Here is a 23,268-nt window from a genome sequence, read left to right as displayed (position 1 = left end):
TACCTCTAGGATAGACTCCACGATCCTCTATGTACTTATGCAAATTACACTTGCTGATTGGCTGCTAACCCGTGACACCTGTCAACTGGAATTCTTGTGATTCGGTGTTGTTTTTTTGTTGAGTATTCTTCATTGGCTTGGGGTCATTCAGGTAAACTGACTGTGGTCCAATCACTGAAGCAGCATGAAGTTGAACTAGTTTGGATTTTAGCCTATCGCGAGATGAACCCGCGAATTTGTCCGGTCTCTACCAGTTACACAATGATTATTGCCGGACAAGAAAAGAGAGAGAGAGAGAGAGAGAGAGAGACGATTATACTGTCGCCTCGAACGAGAATGTATCCTTACGTGTCTTAACACACGGGCACTCACAGGCAGCCTGCTTCTTTTGTTACTTTCTTCTTTTTTTGTATAGACACGTTCTTGTTTCTTTTGGAAAGTAATATTCCTGGCGACTCCCCCCTCCCCTAACCGCACCGCGGCAACTCTGGACGCAACTGCGCTGCCACCCGTAGAGAGGCTCGTTTTTTTCTCTTCTGTTTCTTTATTGCCTTCTCGCCTTCTTTCTCCTTCCTTCCCCCTTTCTACTTCCATTGGCCGCCTTTATTGTTGTCCGTCCTTGTGCCTCTCTATTTATGTCCGAGTCCCTGCCCCCATCCGGCCGGGTTATTATGTATTACACTCCACGAGTCCATTCGAACTTTATAAATACCCGGACACACTCTCTGTCTGCCAGCTCGCGAAGGAAACACACGGGTTCAAACTAGAGGTGTAAAAGTAACGAGAAAAGTAAGCGTACCCGTATGTATTCGTTACTATAACAATTAGTACTCGTTACTATTGTATCGTTACGTTACTCGTTACTTCTGATACCTCACTACATGCTATCTTATGTTAGAGCAATGAATCGAGTCGTATTGGCGTACGCGTACAGTGTGACGTCGCGGCGTCGCAACATTCGTAATTTGTAGAAAACATACTTGTACATTACATACCAAACAACTGCATAAGGTGCATTTTTTTCTTAACTTTTCCGTATTTTGAACAAGACTTGTGTTTAAGTCATTCTAAATTTAATTTTCTTTAATAGGTAAAGTGCCACACCCGATGTTCCCCGCTCGCTTTCCGTATCTTTAATGTAGCTATCCTAACCAAATCAACCGTCCACAATGTTTTTAAGGTATTTATAATGTATCTAACCTAACCTAATTGACCATTAGTTATCATGAGTTACAATGAACAAAAAAAAAACCGAAGATGCACGATCGGGCGTTTGGCTCTCTCGTCTGTGAAAAGGCTTCCCCGTCGTACACAGGACTAGCGGTGACCGTAACACTGCATGGCCAAGGAATGAAGATAAAGGTGTAATGCAAGTCCCTTAAGTGCTTTCAAGAATCTGTACCGAGAGTTTTACGCCTGAGTCTTACTATGTAAACACGCCTTTTAGCCATTTCCAATGTTATAAAAAAAAAATAGTTTCAAAACTTTATCGAGAAACATAAAGACTTATCCGCCCTCAGCGAATTTTTGACAAACACACACCACTCGGACATGGTGAGCAGTTTTGGAATCGCGTTGTTTTGCCTGAAGCTCTGCGCACCGCGTGTGTGCCCGGGTGGGCGGCAGATTAATAGTATTTATTTTTTGTACGTGGTTTTAAACTGTATTTTTAGGAGAGTGAGAATGGCCGTTACGCTTGGTTTCAAATTAATTTCTTGGCGTGAAACACCCGGTAGAGATTCTTTAACGCACTTGCATCTTGCATTACACATTTAGACTATCATCATTTCTCCGCCATGTAATGTTACGGTCACCGCTCAAAATCTCCTAGTTGTCGTGCGCACTACGAGAAGCGCTTAGGGGCGATATCGCGCTAGAAGCACCGGCGAGCCCCGCCTTATCGACACGAGACTCGGCAAATATCGAGGGTCGTGGATGCTCCGGAGAAAGAAACCGCCTGATCACGAACACACAGGGCCGGATTCAGAGGTCTGGAGGCCTCGGGGCAACAGAGGAGCGGAGGCCCCCTGGCCCCTAATTATTTTACAAATAAAATGAACAATTTTTTTTCAGTAGAGTTTTCCAATAAATAATTTATTGTGAAATCAAGTAGATTCTCTTAGTATTTAAAAAACATACATAAATATAATCGGAGACAAGAATTATATGAAATTAAATTTTAGTGTTAATGAATATTTCTGTTAATATTTAACAATAATATAATCATGTCTGTACAAAGTACTGTAGGTAATGTTAAAACAGTGAAAAAATAAAATCAAAGGAAAAAAATGTTTACTAGTGTTTACTTGTCGGAATTAGAAGGATTTTTTTTTCCGAAGTCTCTATTGTGGAGGCCGCGGGGCTTTCGCCCCGGTTGCCCTCCCCTAGATCCGGCCCTGGAACACAGCTTTGTTCTTTAAACTCCGACCACTGATCACGTTCCGACGGTGTGTGCCGTAACCTTGGAGCGTGATCACACACGTTTCGGACAATATCTATCGCACCTGTGCTACGTGTGTGTATCAGTTGGTGGTGTGAAACGAATAAGAGGCCAACGACGTAATTTAACTATATTAAGTATTAAATAATGTGAAATTTTTTGTGGCGCGATGTTCTTTTCATCATAGCTGGGACTGTTAAGGAGCCAAACCTATTTACAATGAATAAGTGTTTTTTTTTTATCTATGGTTTTGTGCTTGCTGTGGCAACACACATGTATTGCGACATTGACGACACAAATTTATTTTACTCCACATTTTAAATTAAATGATTATAAAACAAATTACGGATAGTTTAAATCCCCGGAAAAAAAATCTAAAAAAAAAAGTTTATTTAATTTATCAGTGGAACGATTTTTTTTTTTTTTTTCATATCTCACTGACACAATAGTGTATTTAACGCAGGCGTTAGTTATTCAGTGGTTTCTGGCCCTTCTTGACGTCACTGATTTATGCCCACAAGTCTCGCGGACCGGGTTTTATTTATTTATTTTTTTATTTATTTTTATTTTTTCGTTTTTGTTGCTTCTGGTGGGTTGAGTGCTTATTGTTCGCTAACCTCAAAATAATTATCGCTCCCCAAATGGAATTTAAACCCACATTCCTTCAAGACTACAGGCATTTAAACTGTGATTCGTCCCAAGTTTGCCGAGTTCCAGCGTTTATAGGAGACTTTTTTTTTAATAAAAATAAAAACACGTGTACTATTTTCTTTTTGTTACTTCGCTAAGCCTTTTACTTTCTGTAAAATCGATGGCCACAGTTCAATTTTTTTTCTTCCGCTGAAGTTTTTCTGCGAATCTCGAAGCGTTAGCAATCCGTCGTCTGAAAAGTTTCCGTTAGTGAACGCCATTGTAAGCCTCGTATAGAGTTTTATTGATTCATTTTTTTTTTGTTTATTCAACGGGCAGTTGTAATACTTTCAGACTTTTTTTTTTCGCTTTGGTCATGAAACTTGTTAGTTTTCATTATGATTGCTTGTCGTAACAAGCAAAACTAATCTTAACACGTCAGCAGGCCAACTTGAGAATGGTCGGCTGAAAACTTAACATTCACTTCTGAACAGCACGGGAATCAATCCCTTTGTCGGGAATGTAAGTGTGTAACCTAGAATCCATTCCGCAAACATTGATCGTATTTACGTGGTGAAAATGGTTTTAAATAAAATACTTTTAAAGAATCTTAAAATTAATGATTCAGCTTTCAGAAAGTTATAACTCTTTAAAAATGTATTTTAAACCTTTTACTGTCGTAAATACATACATGTATTATTGTTTCTGTACATTTTAGATACATTTAGACACAATTTTTTTAAACTTCAAAATGAACACTAGACTAAGCATTCCTATATGACCTACGTTTTTAAATACACATTCCAGCCGTACAACGAACGCTCTTCTACGCTAACATATTTCTGTGCTATAAACCACAATAATATGTTTGACTTAAAGTAAAGGAAATGTTTGAGGAAAAACAAAAAAAAAAAACTTAACATAAATAAATACAGCAGAAAGGTTTTTGCGTAATACCAATTATATGTAATTTCAACACCCAAAATATAGAACAGAAATATGATGTCTTGTTTGGTAATATATATATATTTTTTTGTTTTCGTTAGTTCATCGTGGACCATTCTTTATACGATAATTCGTAAAGAACATAAGGACAAAAAAAAATATTCGTCTCTTTAAAGAATACTATCTATGTTGAGAAAACATAAACATAGACATGAGCCATGGTGTAAAAAAAGAAACACTATATACATAATTTTAATACCAACACTAATACGAAACAAAACAATCTTTTAACAGTTCTCACCATTGACTGTGGTATGCCCGCTTATTGAGTTTTTAATTTTGATTGAATTTATACTTTATCAGCCGTATTTCTGATATCACTCCAATGCTTTTATTAGTTAATTTCTATGAATCATTTCCATGCAAAATTAAAGTCTTGTTATTACGCCAAGAAGTGTCTAGCACGAGGGGCCAAGGGATGATATGGAAAACAGAGGTGTGCAGTGTGTTAGCCGTTTATTCGTCCAGAAACACATACCCTTAATGACATTATGATAACACTATGACAATATCATAACGAAGTACATATAATTTCAGAGCCTTGGCTCCTAACAGAAGTCGAAAGTAACTGCGAACAAACGAACAGAACAAATGATTAGCAGAGCCCTTATTTTAGTGAGACCGAAGTGCTGTCGTGCTCGTTGACGTAACTTCTCCAGCATCATCGTCTCTAGGTCAACGTCCGCCACTTTCAATTCTACGAGCCATAACTTCTAACGGACATACATATACATACATACGCACCCATTTTTAATATAGATAATGGAAAATAATTTACTGTAAAAGCTTGCTTTGAGACTAGTTTCCCGCAGCTCCGCACAGCGACCAGCAGCTGATGTCAGCGCGTTACGGAACGACATATGCGGGACCGGGTCTATTTGCGAAGCGTTCATCCAACCTAGAAACAACCCACAAGAACATGCTATTTTTATTGACGTGATAACGTCTTATAAATCGACGAACGCCGACCCCACGCACGAAAAATAATTGTCACGTTCCGCCTGACCCGAGCGTGCAAAAACCGGCCAACCACCGTGCGAGCAAAATCTTCTATAATTATCAAACAGGTTACGGCGGGCCTTTTTAACTAATTGTTCGTGATTATATTTAAATAAAATTTGCAAAAACTGTAAATAATATTTGAAAATTAAAAAAGTACGCAATTTTTCATCAATGTTTTCTTATGACGTTATCACGTAAAATTATCGTCCGTAAACCGACTTTACAGACAACCCTCCCTTTTTTTAGGCAGGAGTTTTTTCCGCTGCGCAACCCAGAGGCCAGCAGTCCCCGTGTGGCAGTTGTTGCCGTGCGGCAGTTTTTCCTCCTTGGGCCGGCGACAACGCCTTGAAAAACGAGTTTCCCTACCTTTTTTTTTTTTTTTTTACTTTATTTCTTTGCACGTAATTGGTGGGACGAGTTTTATTCCCGGCGTGAAATTATGAGCGCTAACAGAGTTTTGCAACATTGTGGGAGCTTGTACCGTGGCAAGTAGCCAACTGCCCCGCTGCGGACTGCATGCACGAGGCTCTGCAACCTCGTGAGGCTCCGTGAGGCTCCGTGAGGCTCTGTGAGGCTCCGTGAGGCTCTGTGAGGTGGCGTGAGGCTTGCCCGTGTGGTCCGGACACGGAGGGGGAGCTGAATTGTTGCCCCTTGGAAGGACAGCCCTTCAGGATTTTTCTGACAGTGGTTAGTTTAGTTTAGGTTAGGTAGGTTACTTTACAAACTAACCACTGTCAGAAAATATCCTGAGAGGCTGCCCATCCAAGGGGCAACAATTCAGACAACCTTTCAAAAACACTACTGTCAGAAAAATCCTGATGGGCTGCCCTTCCAAGGGGCAAATTTTCAGGATTATTTAAACACTTAAAGAAACATGTTTTCAGAAATTGTATGGGCTGCCCTTCCAGTCGCTGTACAAACAAACCATTGCCAGAAAAATCCTGAAGGGCTGCCCTTCCAAGGGCAATGTTGCTGCGGGGAGGGGGGGGGGGCGGGCACAGGAGCATAATGAAAAACAACTGAATGAATTTGTGTGCTAACCTTACCTAACCTAACCTTTGTTGCAGTCCTGCAATGACATTTTTCGGCGTTAATGTATTTCGGCGTTGTGGTAATTCGGCGTTGTGGTACACAGCAGTTTTCTAGCTGTCGGCGTTGTAGTCAATTTGGCATTCGGCGTTATGGATTTCGGCGTTATTGTGCGTTCGGCATTGTGGTATTTCGGCGTTGTGGTGCGTCCCCTATGTCATCTGCCGGCCGCTGGATCGTGGCTCACGACAGACAGGCTAGACGGCGCGCTATTAGCATACGGCCATCCCCTGCACTCTCCGAACAAGCACCACAGGGGAAAACAGACGAGCAAGAAATGTTATAAGGCTGGAGCTCGGCGGGAGAAAAATTTTTTTTTTCTTCGTGACGCGTTTGGAGAGCGCGGGTAAAAAAAGAGCCGGCCGGGTTTTTTTTTTTTTTTTACTTCTTCTCGTTCTTCTTCTCCTTTCCTTTGCCTCCTGTCCGCACTTCTTGTGTTATCGAGTTGCCCTGGGCCCTGGGGCTGAACTGGCTGCGCCCAGACCATAGAGTGAATGCGGCGGTAGAGAGTTCCTCTGGCTGCACTCTTAGTTTGCACTTCAGGGCAAATGACGCCCTCTGTTGAAAGAATGGTACTGTCCAGCTTTTTAGCTTTAAAAATATTATTTTGTATAACATCCTTAGTTATTAAAATTTTTTTTAAATAATCAAATCTGATCTTGTGTAGACCATATAACAATGATTACTGACAGTATTACTGCAAGTTGTAGTCATTATGAAAGGTATGTGTGTGTGTGTGAATATGTATATAAAAATATGTGTGTGTATATATATGTGTGATTCCTAACCCACCATTAAATTGATTTTACAATTTTTTTAATGTAGCCAACCTAATATAACTAACCGTCCACAATATTAAAAGTATTTTTAATGTAGCTAACCTAACTTAACCGACCAATTATCACGATATCACAATATTTACACCAAACCTTTAAATGGAACTACCAACATTTTGAAGTTTTTACTTTTTAACCTTCAGAAATGTGACTTTTCTTCACAATTACCATTTTTTTATAATTTGTTTTTAAACCAATCAACATAAAACGTCTAACCAAATACCCTATAAATGGAATTTATAATTCAAATTCTCGAAGTGTTGATTTTAAGGTAAAAATCGAGGAGATAAAAACGAACATACACGAACGCATCCTTGGATGGACTGGTGTGAATCTTAGGTTTCCCCGCCGGAACAGGGCAGTGCTCGTGGCAGAAATAGTTCATTGCAAGCTTTGGCGTGGATCTCTGTACCCCTCCCCCCCGGGAATGGGGGTGGGGGGAGGAGGGGGGAGGGAGAAAGGGGGAGGGAAGAGTATGGAGGGGGAGCAGTGGTGAGGGGGAACAGTGGGTAGGGGGAGCAGTGGTGAGGGAGAGCAGTGGGGAGGGGGGAGCAGTGGGGAGGGGGGATCGTTTTTTTTTTCCTAACCTAAGTTAAAACTAAGTGTGTAAGGGAGGGGTCTAGGTAGGGAAGACTCTAAGTGTGTCTCAGGGCAAGCCCTATACGCTCTAAACATGCGGGTTTTTAACCATGCAGAAAAGGTCACGTGCATCATGTGCTAGGAGGGGATTGGCCAGCCATGGCAGACGTTTTCGCCATGACTAACTCCCCTCACTCTTAATTCTAGACTAAAACTAGATAAGTTGGGCCCAGGTAAAACCTCCATAGACAGAGGGAAAACCCTGGGCACATACATGCGGGATGCAAAGGTCATGCATTATTACAAGCAGGTGGATTACAGGGGAGAGGCGATCAGTGGGAAGGGGGGAGCAGTGGGGAGGGGGGAGCAGTGGGGAGGGATGAGTAGGGGGAGGGGGAGCAGAGAATAGGGAAGAGTAGGGAAAGGGGGGGGGGCATTGGAGAGGGAAGAGTAGGGGGAGGGGGAGCATTAGAGAGGGAAGAGTAGGGGAAGGGGGAGCAGTGGGAAGGGGGGAGCAGTGGGGAGGGGGGAGCAGTGGGGAGGGATGAGTAGGGGGAGGGGGAGCAGAGAATAGGGAAGAGTAGGGAAAGGGGGGGGGCATTGGAGAGGGAAGAGTAGGGGGAGGGGGAGCATTAGAGAGGGAAGAGTAGGGGAAGGGGGAGCAGTGGGGAGGGAAGAGTAGGGGGAGGGGAGCAGTGGGGAGGGGGGAACAGTGGGGAGGGATGAGTAGGGGGAGAGGGAGCAAGGGGAGGGAAGAGTAGGGGGAGCAGGGGGAGGGGGGTAGTGGGGGGGATGAGAAGGGGGGTGCAGGGGGGAGGCGTACGGGAATTAAGAGGTCCCTCACTGAAGGGGTCTCGCTTGCACTCGCAACATCGCAACAGCGTGACTGTGAAACTGGGTTGATAAATGTAAATGCCAAAACTAGGTTTTATGGAAAAAAAATTTCTGTATATTTTAAAGTTTTCTGCCTATTGCATGCCTAAGGAACCCCTTGAGAATTTCTGCAGGTCCCCTTGCGAATACTACAGATTGGCGCCTCTGACTGCAAGTATCTGTCTAAAGATGCTGCGTGTATTGGAAAGAGAGAGTGAATGCATACCACAAACTGACGAAGGAACGCGCTTTAGAGAATATTTGTGGCCAACATCCGCTGGTGGTTAACGAACGATTTTATTTAAACGGTAGCGACACAACTTAACATGCAGGGGGTATTAGGGCTTCGGCAATGACCAGCGGCTGGGGCCACCAACCCAGCATAGTCACCGCCTCAGTCCCTCTACCACATTCAGCTGACCAGACAGTTGGCTGTGTCCTGAGCCCTGAGACTTTATCAGCACTGCTGGCGCCTTCCCCGATCTCCCACATCACACTGGGACCCAGTGAACCCGTGGTCCGGTGGAGGTCCTATCCAACCCTTGGAGCCTGCTCCAAGCGGGCTGAAACTAACAGTAAGACGCGTGGTCAGCACTCGCTGTGTGCTTTGAATATATATACTGTATAGAAGTCGCGAGTGGATAGGATTTACTCTACGTTTTTCAGAAGCGTATGATGAGCAGCTTGGGAACTTCACCGCTGCAGTGCGCTGCCGTAACGCCCTGTATCGTCTTAGTTGTTATTTACACGTTAGAGCGCAGCACTGTCGCCCGCTGTCATTCCCGCACCCCCCACCTATCATTCACTGCAGCTCAAAGTCGTTCAACGGGAGGGGGAAGGGGTGTTTGAAGAGTTCGACACTTTCCGCTAGGGACCACCACAAGTCGATGCCCTAGAGATGGTGGCGATTGCGGCGGTGAATTAACCAACTACCTCAAACCGTATTAGAAATTTTAACCTGGGCTGGCGACTTCTATACAGTATATATATTCAAAGCTGTGTGCCAGAGCTGACCCTGAGCGTGTGGCCCCAGCCATGTTCCAGATCCCGCTGGTGTCGACGCTGGGAGGCGGTCCGGTGGCCTTCCCGCCCTGCCCCCGGCTGCTGGCGCTGTCGCCGCAGCCCCCGGGACTCGGCCCCGGCCCCAACAACCACCACCAGCCGCCAGGCCCGCCGCCGCAGCAGCAGCCGCAGCAGCAGCAGCAGCAGCAGCAGCAGCAGCAGCAGCAGCAGCAGCAGCAGCAGCAGGCGGCCAGCCCCCACGCCGGCCTGTCGTCGTCGCCGCCGCACTCCCAGGTGAGCGCCGCGTCTTCCCTCCATCCAGTACCGGAAACAATCCTTTCAAACGTGGCTCGATAACATTTCCTCGTCAGCTTTTAATGTTTATAACCTCAATCATGTCCACTCAGAAATGACGTAGACGTGATACGTAAACTTCGAACACTACCCTAGCAGTTACGTGCCTTGAACATATAGTGTTGTATGTTTTGTTTGAATAGGTCACGTTGATTCTTATTTTTCATTATTTTGAACCGCACAATACTCATTTCGGAAAAATTCAATATATATATATATATATACATATATATATACATATATATACATATATACACATATATACACACACATACACATATATATATGTGCGTATATATATGTGTGTGTGTGTATATATATATATATATAATCTACAGGCAAGCTATATAAGTTTGTCATTTTAAATAATAAAAAATAAAGGTCAGAACCGAATCATATAATATTTAATGTAATATTTTTATAACTTTATATTTATATATTTTTATATTTTTTTATAATATTTAATGTAATATTTTTAACAAGATAGACATCACATGAGTCAATTATTCTTGACAATAAATTAACAAGGCAATGCCATCTATTGACGAGGTTCTATACTATACTAAACTGTTATTAGCGCCTTTAGTTCGCTAGCAGCCGCGAGCTTCGCTAAGCGGATGGGTTTCACCAAGGAGAAGGATAGGAAGTTTGCCAGACCTTACTATGTGACTGTGTGGCGGACATAGAGAAAAGACACAAACTCACTGTAGGCAGATACTGTACCCACTAAGCAGTACCAGCGACAGATGCCGTACCCACTAGGCAGTACCGGCGACAGATGCCGTACCCACTAAGCAGTAACAGCGACAGATGTCGTACCCACTAAGCATTAACAGCGACAGATACAGTACCCACTAAGCAGTAACAGCGACAGATACCGTACCCACTAAGCAGTAACAGCGACAGATACAGTACCCACTAAGCAGTAACAGCGACAGATGCCGTACCCACTAAGCAGTAACAGCGACAGATACAGTACCCACTAAGCAGTAACAGCGACAGATACTGTACCCACTAAGCAGTAACAGATACTGTACCAGCGAGTTATACAGTACCCACTAAGCAGTAACAGATGCAGTACCCACTAAGCAGTAACAGATGCAATACCCACTAAGCAGTAACAGATGCAGTACCCACGAGGCAGTACCAGCGACAGATGCCGTACCCACTAAGCAGTACCGGCGACAGATACAGTACCCACTAAGCAGTAACAGCGACAGATACAGTACCCACTAAGCAGTAACAGCGACAGTTGCCGTACCCACTAAGCAGTACCAGCGACAGATGCTGTACCCACTAGGCAGTACCGGCGACAGATGCCGTACCCACTAAGCAGTAACAGCGACAGATGCCGTACCCACTAAGCATTAACAGCGACAGATACAGTACCCACTAAGCAGTAACAGCGACAGATACCGTACCCACTAAGCATTAACAGCGACAGATACAGTACCCACTAAGCAGTAACAGCGACAGATACCGTACCCACTAAGCAGTAACAGCGACAGATACAGTACCCACTAAGCAGTAACAGCGACAGATACAGTACCCACTAAGCAGTAACAGCGACAGATACCGTACCCACTAAGCAGTAACAGCGACAGATACAGTATCCACTAAGCAGTAACAGATGCAGTACCCACTAAGCAGTAACAGATGCAGTACCCACGGGGCAGCACCGGCGACAGCAAGGGCGCGTGTGTTGCAGGAGGGCGGCGCGGCGGGGTCCAGCGGCAGCCCCGGCTCCCCCGTGCAGCTCACCCCCCTGCTCCTGGAGTCGCAGGTCGCGCGCATCGCGGAGGCCGCCGACCGCCTGGTGCGCGCGCTGCCCCAGTTCGAGCCGCGGCCGCACAACGCCAAGAAGAAGGTGTGCAAGGACCTGGAGGTAGCTCCTGCCCCCGTCCCTCCCGTGCCCTTCCTCCCAGTCACCTGGTCTCGTTCGCCGTGTCGCCTCTCTTCCGTTCATACCACACAGCACAAACGTTCCACACACATTTCTGTGCGACAATTACCAGACAGTGGCGTAGCCAGGATTTGTGTATGGGGGGGGGGGGGGGTGTTAAGAAGCATGGCCCCCCCCCCCGTATTAAAGCGGGGTTTCCGGGGGTCCTCCCCCGGAAAAATTTGGATTTTTAAGGTGTAAAATAGTGCTATTTTAGCTGTTTTTGGTTCTTAAATTTAAATATTGTAATGGTAAAAATGTTATTAATTTTAATATGAAATTTGTTGAGTGATGAATAGGAAATTAATTAAATATTTGGTGCTAAGGGGGGGGGGGGGGGGGGGGGTTGAACCCCTAACCCCCCCCCCCCCCCCCTGGCTACGCCCCTGTTACCAGAGACATATCAATGGTTTGGTATGTTAATATTACATTTCTGTAACAATTCGCAAACTTTGTGTGCTGTTGAGGATAGTTCTTTTTTTTTTTACCAGTTTTGTTATCATATATTTTTACTGCCTTTTTTTTTTTAATTAGTGAAGTCAAAAATGTGTTCGCAGTTTAATTATGTTAGTTTTACTACAGTAACACAATGACTGCACATTTTTATTTGGTTGAAAGCTTGAGTAATGCTAAAAGAACAATTTTTTTTTTGGTTTTGGATCGAGACGTGTCTTCATATAAAATGAGGAAATCTGAAACATAAAACAGAAGGGAAAAAAATGGCGAATGAGACATAGCCCTAAGAGGCTGATATATGTGCTGAGATTTGACAAAACCCTCTCATTAGTTCCATTTTCATATTTACTTCAATTTAATCTTTCGAGGACTATTCAAGCCAACACCGAACGGCTTATTTTTCGGTAAAACTTATTTAAAAAGAACTTGTCAAAATCAAAATAAAGAATTTAATTTAAAAAAAATGAACTTTAAGATTTATTTTCTTTTGAAATAAGCTGTTAGTAATGAGACAGCATCCAAAAATCTTAAACATTTTTAAAATAACATATTTTCTTCTAAATCTCGGCACATTGTCAGCCGGAGCAAAATCAGACCAATTAACACTCTTCCCTTATCTACAGTACTAACAATCTTCCTCGATTTACTAGTGTAGTCTAATGTAGTGGCTTCCCAGTTATCAAACAAATTTGAGAGCACACCTTCAAAAAAAAATATCTTCTTATAAACTTATAAATACTGCTGGTTTGTTTAAGGGTTTCTTATAAGCTCCAGTTATTTCAATCTCTGTGCTTGTAACTTAACACAAGTGTCAGAACCTTCGTCTAACCGTTTAGTTTAAAATAGAAAAATTAATGAAATTTATACTGTAGCAGATTTATATGTTAAAAGATAGATATAGATCTTGAAAATAGTTAGTCTCTGTGTGTTTATTTGTTGGCTGTGAAAGAATATTCTTGCACTCCACTGAGCCAGCAACAATTTTGTGCCCACTAAGGCTATACCAACTGCACAACAGAACAGAAACTTTTTACGCAAAATGCCATGAACAATAGGCCCGTGCTAATATTTAAAATACAAGTATCAAAATTAATAATTTCTTATTAATAGTACCAATTTGTTTAAATTACAAATACATACATTTCAAAATAATGAATATTTGTTTGTAATTTGAATTGTAGTGAAGCTGTTTCATACGACTTAGTTGATGGGTGTGGTACAACTACTCAAAAGTTTATTTCAACAAGAGCACAGTGAACATCAGGAAATGCTCAAGTCCAGATTGGGGAACCACATGAATCTCGAAATTTTCCAATAAGCCTTAAAAACAAGGCTAGCAAACTATACAGTCGTAGCCAGTGGGAAAAAAAAAAACCTTGAATATTTGAAAGCATACCCTGAGTGAAATTCTGCGTACACGCTTGTACACCTGCTGACATACCATCATAATTCAGTCAATTCAGTCAATTATACAGTAAAAATAACGCTACTAGTATTTTCAACCTAAAAAAAAAAAGAAGTGAATTTCGCACATGCCTAGTGACCAAACAGTATAGATCTCCCCTGAACGCCCGGGCTGCCGTCCAGGAGGCGAGGGAGGGAGTGGAGAGTGGGCGGCGCGGCGGAACGGGTGGTGAGCTCGCCACTGCGCGCGGCTCGTGTGGTTGCAGCTGGTGGTCAACATGGCCGACGACGACCCGCGCCGCATGGACGAGATCCGCAAGTACGCCGCCATCTACGGCCGCTTCGACTGCAAGCGGAAGCCGGAGAAGCCTCTCACGCTGCACGAGGTGAGGCCAGCCGACCATGTGCTCTAGCCTTATTATGATTGTCAGAAACAGCCTTACGGGCCTTATGAATATTACAGGAAACCGTGTCGAGTACACGTTCCAATGCCTGGGGCGATTCCCACCGAGGGGGGGGGGGGGGGGGGGGGGGCATGAAACAGCTGCCACGTGTGTGCGCCAGCAGTGCCGATAAGGTCTCAGGGCACAGGGCACAGCCAACTGTCCTGGTCAGCTGAGCGCGGTAGAGTGGTTTGAGGCGGCGACTATGCTGGTTTGGGACCCCAGCCCTGGTCGTCTCCAAAAGCCCTAACACAACAGGGAGCGATCCCTAACAGTTCTGTATAACAAAAATCTCTGGAATTGATTTTTAAAACTGAACTGGAAGTTACTCCCACACACTACCCTTCAAGGATGCGCGCGTTGGGAGAGGAACGTTGAGAAACGCCATTGCCGCAAGGTCGGAATGCATCTGTTGGAACATGTACTTATACGAACAACCTCTTTGGATACATATCAATGATTGTCAACACCTTTATTCGCTTCACTATTTTGTTTCTCTTGTTCTTGAGTTATGTCGGCCATTGTTTGTGTTCTCATGTTTTTAAGATTACATGCGTTTGTGTTAAGTATGCTATGGCCTTTTTGTTTTTTCCACTGTCACCCTGAATTTCCATCAACCACTTTGCCTGCATTCTTTAAATGATTCATGCGATGGAGAATTTCGATTTAATACGATTTCTTGGACATACGCCATTCCAGTTTCGCACTGTTTGTCATGGGAAAATTTCATAAATGCAAAATAAGAAATAAAAAATTAAAAAAAAATTAACGCACAGAAAACTAGCCTAAATCAGCTGACATCAAACAGATAAACCCAACGATGTACAATGTTTCTCTTGTTACATTATTATGGATGAAATGTCAACTCATAAGCTCATTGGTGTCTCACATTTTGTAATTTTTGTAGAAACCAATTATTTAAAGCCACATCTGCCAATTCAAGAAAACTTAAATTACGATCAGTACAACATGAGCGTAGATCCGGAGGGACGGGAAGGAAACCCGTCATCCTGGAATTAAGCTACCCCTCACTGAGGGGGCCCGCTTACACTTGCAAATGCGTGACTGTGAAACAGGGTTTGATAAACGTAAACATACCTAAAAATTGTGTATTATGGAAAATATTTCTCTATATATTATAGTTTTTTGCTGATTGCATTTATTAAGGGCAAAATACGGGAATTATACAACGTACAAGCACCCCGTCCAAAGATGACTTGTGTCGTATATACCTGCGTGCAAAACTCTTGCATCCCCCCCTACAATCACAGCAAATTTCCGCAGTTCCCCCTTGCGAATCCTCCGGACTTGTGCCCCTGGAAGCTACATACACATGTTCTTATTTGTTAAAACCGGATTGTACTTGCGATGGGAACAAATGTCGCGGGTAGGAGGTGGGTCGTCCCGCCAGCGGCCCGGGGACTCGGGCAGTTCCAGCGAGGCAGGGCCGCCCTGTTTCGGTCGCAGGTGTCGGTGAACGAGGCGGCGGCACAGCTGTGCAGGTTCTGCCCCGCGCTGCTGACCCGCCGCGACGAGCTGTTCCCGTTGGCTCGCCAGGTGGTGCGCGACTGCGGCTACCCCTACTTCAAGGGCCACTCCAGGTAGCCCTGTAGCCCTGCCCGCTTCTCTGCCGATCCACCGGTCCGCTGACGTTGGCCTTGCCAGCTGTTTCATGAAGAACACTATTTGTTTTTAATTTTTTGTCAGACATATTTCTTGGAATCAAAGCCAATATTTAAAGGGTATTTCCACTATATTATAAGTATGGTTTCATTTTTTGGACATCATTTTTAAAACAGGAGATTTCAGTGTCAATGTTTCTATTTATATAAAATGTCTTTATTCATTTTCAAAGAGTGTATTATTCAATAAAATGAAACTAAAATATTTATTCACACGTATTTTTACCAAAATAGTCTCTTTTTTGATTGTCACTGAAGCACCTGTACAGTAGAATCTTCAGTAAGAAGCATAAATGTCTAGCATAAGCATGTCTCAAAAAAATAAAAGTTAATCTGAAATTTTTGTATGTTCGGAACTTGTGCCATCATAACGTAAAAATGTGTTACTAATGTAAGACATGCAATTTAAAATTATATATTTTTATTTTTATTTTTTCAAATCCATTTTAGTACAAAATTCGTGTTAATTCCATTTAATGATTTTATCAGGATAAAAAATTATTTTTTTGTAATTTTAGTTAAAATTTGTGAGAAGGCTGATTGATTTCATGTTTCAAATTAAATTTTGGTGCTAAATGGTGTATTAGCTCACATTTGATGTTATATGTTGTTCTGTCATGCTTTGCGGTGTTATTTCGGTTTTATCACAATTCACCATATAATCTTGTCCCTAATTAAAACCAATAATTTCAAAACATGTTTTTAACAATTTGCTACATTTAAACCTTCAGTAAGGTCAGTAGGTACTAAATTCAGTGGTGAATATTCACCGACATAAAAAAAAAAATCAAACATGAGGAAAATGAATACAATATGGATTTACTGTTCGTAGGAATGTCTTGACTTATTAAATAAATAAAAAAATTAATTTTCTCCACATATTGAAATAAACAGTCACAATGATTTTTATTCAATTGTAGACAGTGAGGCATTAAAAAAAAAAGCATGTAAGAAAAGGGCTGCTGGATTTTAACGGTTCATGACTTTCAGAGCTGTTTTATTTCTGGATTTTTTGCGACAATCATAACTAGACTTTTAGTTTGCTTACTTTTTGGGGAGTCGCGTTACTTTCGTGACCTGTTCACGCCCTGGTTTTACAAAACCCTTCTCCGCGGTACAGCAGCGTGTCAGGCCGTGTTCAGGGTGTTCTCTGCCGGGGCGAGGGGGCTGGGGGGCTGGGGGCCGGACCGAGATAGACGAGGCCGCCGACTGTTGCAGCGCGCCGGGCTGGCCGCGCGCCCAGCAGCGCTGCCACAACGGCGACGACCACTCGGGCGCCAAGCGGCAGCGCCTGTCGCCTCCGCCCGGGGACTTCCCCGACGCTGAGCTGCAGCTCCGGGGCTCCGGGAGGCAGGTCAGCACCCCCTCCCTGCCGCTCCCGCTCCGCCGCTCCCGCTCCGCCGCTCCCGCTCTGCCACTCACGCTCTGTACGTCCTTCAAGTCGGAGCTGGACACTTTCACTGTAAACAATAGAGAACGTATTTAAGAAGGAACACCGAGCATCTGGGTTATGTTTAACTGAATGAAGGTTCTAAAACCACCTTGAATGTTGCCGCCTGTATCAAAATTATTTCATTCAAGTAGTTAAAGAGGAGCAACACGTCACAAAAAATATGTGGAAAATAAATTGTTGCTACCTATTACTTCAATGTATTAATTTTGCTGCGGTTACAAAAATCTGTGCTGGTTGTAGATCATCATTTAAGCAAAAATTATTCAGACGCTCTTACACACTATATCTATTTACAATGAAATTGTGGTTCAGCCCCAATTTCAGAGACGTATACCAGCCTGGGTAAGCACTATAAGCCATGAGTCGGCAGTGGGAGTCAAGGCAATGACGTCAGAGCCATCGGTCAGGAGTGGGGCTCTCGATGGCATGTTCGCAACACAGCACACGCACTTGTTCTGTCACTAACATTCAAGCATTCCCACACACTACTGTATTTCCATCAGTGAAGCGGAGCCGCAGTGCGCCCGTGTGTTTGTGTTAGCGGCGGGTCAATCAGTCCCTCAGGTACAATCAAACTAATTCAAACAAGCAGTCCATAGTTGATTTCAACGAAAACATACGGAGTTAATGTGAAGGAGACGACATGCTGTGACGTAATTGACGTCATATTTTTACCTCACCATCGCTGCATTGTTATGCCCAACGATTGTCTGTCCCGCCCTAAACATTGTGGAAATTAAATTTTCTGTTCACTGCACTTTGGTACAATTTTTTGTTCGGAAATAACAACATTCTTTGAATTTGAAACATTAAAAGATTACAATTTTGTGATCCGAGTTGAGTTTTGATTAAATATGACAATTAATTTAATAACTTTTTTTGACTTGATAAAGTCTTATAAATCGATGAACGTTAGCTGCACGCACGAAAAAGCATGACTCATTGACACATTCCGCCTGAGCCGAGCGTGCAAGAACCCGGCCAACCACAGTGCGAGAAAATCTTCTATAATATCAAACAGGTTAAGGCGGGCTTTTTAAAAGCAGCAAATATAAAAAATTTGACATGATGTTATCACGTAAAATTGTCGTCCAAGCCGAATTTACAGACAACACACCCTTTTTTTTTTTTTACATTTTGGTGCTTTATGGTGTATTAACTTACATTTGGGTGTTGTATGGTGTGTTGATATGCTTTTAGGTATTATTTTGGTTTTGTTGCAATATACAGCGTTTAATTTTGTCCGTACCACTTGCTCACGCACAGTAGATAAGAAAACAGGTAAGAAAAATTAAACTCTGGTAAATTTTATTTAAATACACATCACAAAACGAGGAGAAAAATATCGAGTTTTGTGAACTAACTCTTCACTCTGAGCTTTAGACTTCAGTTTATACAATTTCATATGTACCCATGTTTTATTTTTTTTTAATCTCTCTTTCTTACTTTTGAAATGTAAAAGTACTCTGTAACATTTAGTTATTTTTGTGGTTGTACAGTTTGTTTGTGTATGTGTGTGTATATATTTGTATTAATCGACTTGTTCTATATCCCGGAGTCCTCACCTCCACACGGGATCTACAGAACAAAGATTGAATAAGTAAATAAGTAGAAACAGCATCTGGCATGTATGGCGTTGGGAAGGAGGCGGTGACCGGTGTTGCCTGCTCGCCCTTGCGAAGGAGCGGCTGGGGCGGATCGCGGAGGAGCTGCGCGCCGTGTCGGAGCGCACGCAGGAGCTGGTGCTGACGGCGCAGCACGTGCGCCGGGAGGGGGACTTCCCCGCGCTGCACTCCCTGCAGCAGCAGATGGAGCAGCTGCAGAACAGGCAGACGCAGCTGCTGCTGGAGCAGGGCGAGCTGCTCAAGCAGTCCAGGTACGCATACCGGCCACGTCCGCGAGGGGGGAAACATATGTCGTTCCAACTTAGGCGAGAAAAAAGTACTAGATTTGGAAAAAAATAATGCCGACCAGGGTGTCCACAAGGAAAAAAAATATTTTGTACTAACTTAGACGAGAATAAAAGTACACTATTTGATAGAAAAAAAAAGTACTAAATTATTATTTGTCATGGTTTTAACGATTTAGGGAAGTTATTATGACATTACAACGCTCGAAACTTAAACATATCACACCACACACACACATACATTCCATAGTTTTTAAAAATAATAGCGCTTAATAATAAAACATATTTCGAGTTACTGTAATATTATATTAAAGAAAAAGTACTAGATTTTAAAGAAAAAAATTACTAAATTATAATTTGTCATGGTTTTAACAATTTAGGAAGTTATTATGACATTGCAATGCTTGAAACTTAAATTTATCACACTACACACACACATACATTCCATAGTTTTTACAAATGATTACACTTAATAATAAATCATATTTGGAGTTACTGTGATATTATTATATTAAAGAAAAATGTACTAGATTTGAAAAAAAAAAAGTACTAAATTATAATTTGTCATGGTTTTGACAATTTTGGGAAGTTATTATGACATTACAACGCTCGAAACTTAAACATATCACACAACACACACACACATTCCATAAATTTTAAAAATAACTACGCTTAATAATAGAACATATTTGGAGTTACTGTGATATTATTATATTAAAGAAAAATGTACTAGATTTGAAGAAAAAAAAAGTACCAAATTATAATTTGTTCTGGTTTCAACGATTTAGGGAAGTTATTATGACATTGCAATGCTCGAAACTTGAACATCATCCCACACGCTTAATAATAAAACATATTGGAGTTAAGTTACTGTGATGTTATTACCTATACTAAGGAAAAAAGTACTAGATCTGAGCGTAAACGTACCGGACCACTAGTAGATCTGGTGGGGAAGGCACTGACTGTGGACACCCTGCACGAGGGAACTGACCAGCGGTGGTGCGTACCGTGTGGTCCCGCAGGTACTACCGGCGCTCCGGGGGCCAGGCACCGGCCGGCGCAGACGGCGAGCGGCCGGACACGGACGACACCGACTCCCAGTTCTCCTTCAGCAACGCCAGCTCCCCGTCCCAGGTGAGCTGACCCCTCCCCCCCCTCCCCCCCCGGGGGCTCGCTCGCTCGAAACCTAGACGCTGGCCTCGAGTGTTGGATACCAGCTTAGTATCATTAAAAGTTTTTCTCGCACACCACGTTGATTTGTTTTTTTTTTACATTTACTTTCATCAAAGGGCTATTTCTAAAAAAAATTTTAAACCGGACACCCCCCTCGCATTTCGTTGTTCTGCCGCAGATATATCTTCAACAGATAGGCTTACTCACTTAGTGTGATAACGCGGGTCTTCGCTGTCATCAATAAATTCACTCGACGCACACTCTCCTCAAAAGGGAGGTGTCGAGTTGTAATTTTATAAATAGCTACTGAAATAAAATAAAAATAATAAAAAATCAACATGGCATGCGAGAGCGAAATAAACCGTATAGGCCAAAAATAATAATTCAAGCACACTGGAATTTATTACAGTTGTGTAGGATAAGCTTACACTTAAAAGGTTATCACACAGTGTGAATATAAAGTGTTTTTTTTTGCATTTCAAGGGTGTTTTCATGTCTTAATACTTTGAATGTCAGTTTTAATATAAGTATACATCTGGAAACCAAGTCAAAAACAACTAAAATGATGCTCTAAATATGTACATTTATTACAAAATTTATTATGGGCTCAATTTAGATCAATGGTTTGAGGAGCAAGGGAAACTACGTAGTTTATTAAACTAGGAAAAGCTTTAAAATAGGGCTGTTACATCAAGACTCCACTGTAGAATCATAATTTTCTGCCATTATCATCATGAAAATTTTGCTATGGATTATGCCGCAAACAACTATCGCAGATATTTGGTTTTCTCTTTCTAAAATGAACAGCTAAGGAATAATCATCATTCTCATTGATGTCATTAAAAAGTTTTGACTGTAAATTACACAACCATTACTTTTTATAGTAATCAGTTTTCTAATTCTCATACAACTATACATTTTGCTATTTTTAATCATGTTTTTCTTTCATACGCATCAAATTCTTTTTTTCTCTCTCTCTTGTCTCCCTGTAACACACATAAAAAAATTCACAATGACATAAAATTTTTTCCATAAAGGCTAGATTTAGAACTTGCAATAGCATGGATATTTACCCAAAGAAAGGTTTACAAAAAAAAGTTAAGTTTTGAAACAATCCAGATGGCAGCACTGCTTGCTGTGGTAACTGCGCATGACGTGCTTTGCTTTGCACCATTCATGCCGCTCGCTCTGTGTTCCGTTCCCCGCATGAACGCACTACACTGCATGCCTTGTAACCTGAATGTCCTGCATTCAACACTCGCTTGTTTTCACATTTTATGTAAACTTACTAACTTTTTTTTTTCACTGATGTGACTTCACATCCCTCGATCAGCGCGGTCGTTAGCGAACGGGGGCTACACCGCCCAACCCACAGAAACTGTAAGTAACGACCTTCATGGCTTTTCGTGAGACTCCAGCACTGCGTAACGAAATAAAAGAGCAGGCAGGCTGACGGTGGAAGGGGGAACAAAGAGATAATAAATAATGATATGAAATAATTTGCTCTACCGATATTCACAGTCTCACACGCACTGTTGGTTACTTATTTTCTTGTTGTGCGTGTGTTGGTGGGTCACACATTTTCTTAACAGATATTGACCAAACTTACTCTTCTTTCTGATAAATGTCATGCAATTGATCATAATGTTGTGACCACTTGTGACTTTGTACCGGTATTGGTAGAGACAAGATTTTAAGGGTTTTATTTTTAGTCTAATTTCGTTTTACGTACTCCACCAAAATAGTGGTCAAATTTATAATTAATAATAAATTGGTCTAAAACAATTACATTAAAAACAAAAATAAATCAGCTAGCATTTGTGGTTCAATAAGAGATGCACAACAGAACAAATTAAATAAATTTTTTGTCTGGAAATAGCATTCCTAGACCTTCAAACATTTAAGAGATTACTTTTATATTTTTAATATTATTATTTATTTTTGGTTAAATGCTACTTAATTCCATGATATAACTTGCATTTCGGTGCTATGCTGTTTTTTAACTATAATTTTGGTGTTATAAGGTTTTTTGACATGCTTTTCAGTGTTATTTTGATTTTATCACAATTCACCATATAATCTTGTCCCTACTAAATTATATCTATTACTCGCAATTGCCTGGCATGCAATGCAATGCCTCAATCAATTTTTTTTTGTAATTTGTTTTAAGTAGGTACATCTATATATATCTCCATGTATATCTCTATATCTCTCTCTATCCACATATATATCTACCTCTATCTCTATACACATATCGCTATCTCTCCTCTGTATACCTATGTCTATACATCTATGTCACTCTACAGCAATGAAAACATTAAACAAACTATGTTTTCACCTTTCTATATTTTTATTTACCTAGCTATATAAAAATATGCACACATTCAAATGCAACATTGAATCAAAATTTCAAAGCAATCTGTGAATAACTTAGGAGATTTAATATTTTGAATGAACAAACATTTACAATTTTATTCATATAGATAAATCTGTTGGAAATATTTGAGACAAAACATAATGTGCAAGAGAGCTATTGTGATAAATCTCTAGGAAGAGCCCTGAAATAACTAATATGGTGGGTCATACTGGGTCTTGAGGAGTGCGATTACGCTGTGTCAGGCTCCAACATAGAGTACAGTTTCCGTGTTTCATTTTACGGCTCAATGTGCCACATGATCTAGCTTTGGACACTTGACTGAAGCCAAAATTTTCACACTGGTACACTTATTTTCACAGTTGTAGTTGCCTGTGTGATATTATTTTATTTTCTCCTGACTGGAAACCGTTAATAACAGTCATATTGCAACAAGGCTTAAAGGCTTGCCAAGATTTAATTTACTCTATGCCACATCAAAAATTTGGGTACTCAACCCAATATAGATGTAATGGCATAATCCCCCTTAAAGGTACTACGAGGGTTGTCTGAAAAGTTTCCGACATCAACATGAAAATGGCAGCACTCGTCAACAAAACTTGGGGAAAGTGTTTGCTCAAGC

The 23,268-nt window shown here is 41.8% G+C and overlaps 1 protein-coding gene across 1 annotated transcript in view; it reads left to right on the top strand.

The window, feature by feature from the left end:
• The window catches only part of LOC134536363 (NGFI-A-binding protein homolog), a 90,707-nt gene that overhangs the window by 60,160 nt on the left and 7,279 nt on the right, over positions 1-23,268 (top strand). The window contains exons 4-10 of the mRNA XM_063376117.1: positions 9,488-9,750; positions 11,519-11,695; positions 13,879-13,998; positions 15,523-15,656; positions 16,956-17,091; positions 18,873-19,066; positions 20,122-20,233. Coding sequence (XP_063232187.1) covers positions 9,488-9,750; positions 11,519-11,695; positions 13,879-13,998; positions 15,523-15,656; positions 16,956-17,091; positions 18,873-19,066; positions 20,122-20,233 — 1,136 coding nt within the window. The remainder of the gene's footprint in view (positions 1-9,487; positions 9,751-11,518; positions 11,696-13,878; positions 13,999-15,522; positions 15,657-16,955; positions 17,092-18,872; positions 19,067-20,121; positions 20,234-23,268) is intronic.

The sequence above is a fragment of the Bacillus rossius genome, chromosome 10 (genome assembly GCF_032445375.1).
Source record: "Bacillus rossius redtenbacheri isolate Brsri chromosome 10, Brsri_v3, whole genome shotgun sequence".
In the NCBI taxonomy this organism is placed as follows: domain Eukaryota; kingdom Metazoa; phylum Arthropoda; class Insecta; order Phasmatodea; family Bacillidae; genus Bacillus; species Bacillus rossius.
This window is presented reverse-complemented; position numbering and strand designations above follow the sequence as displayed.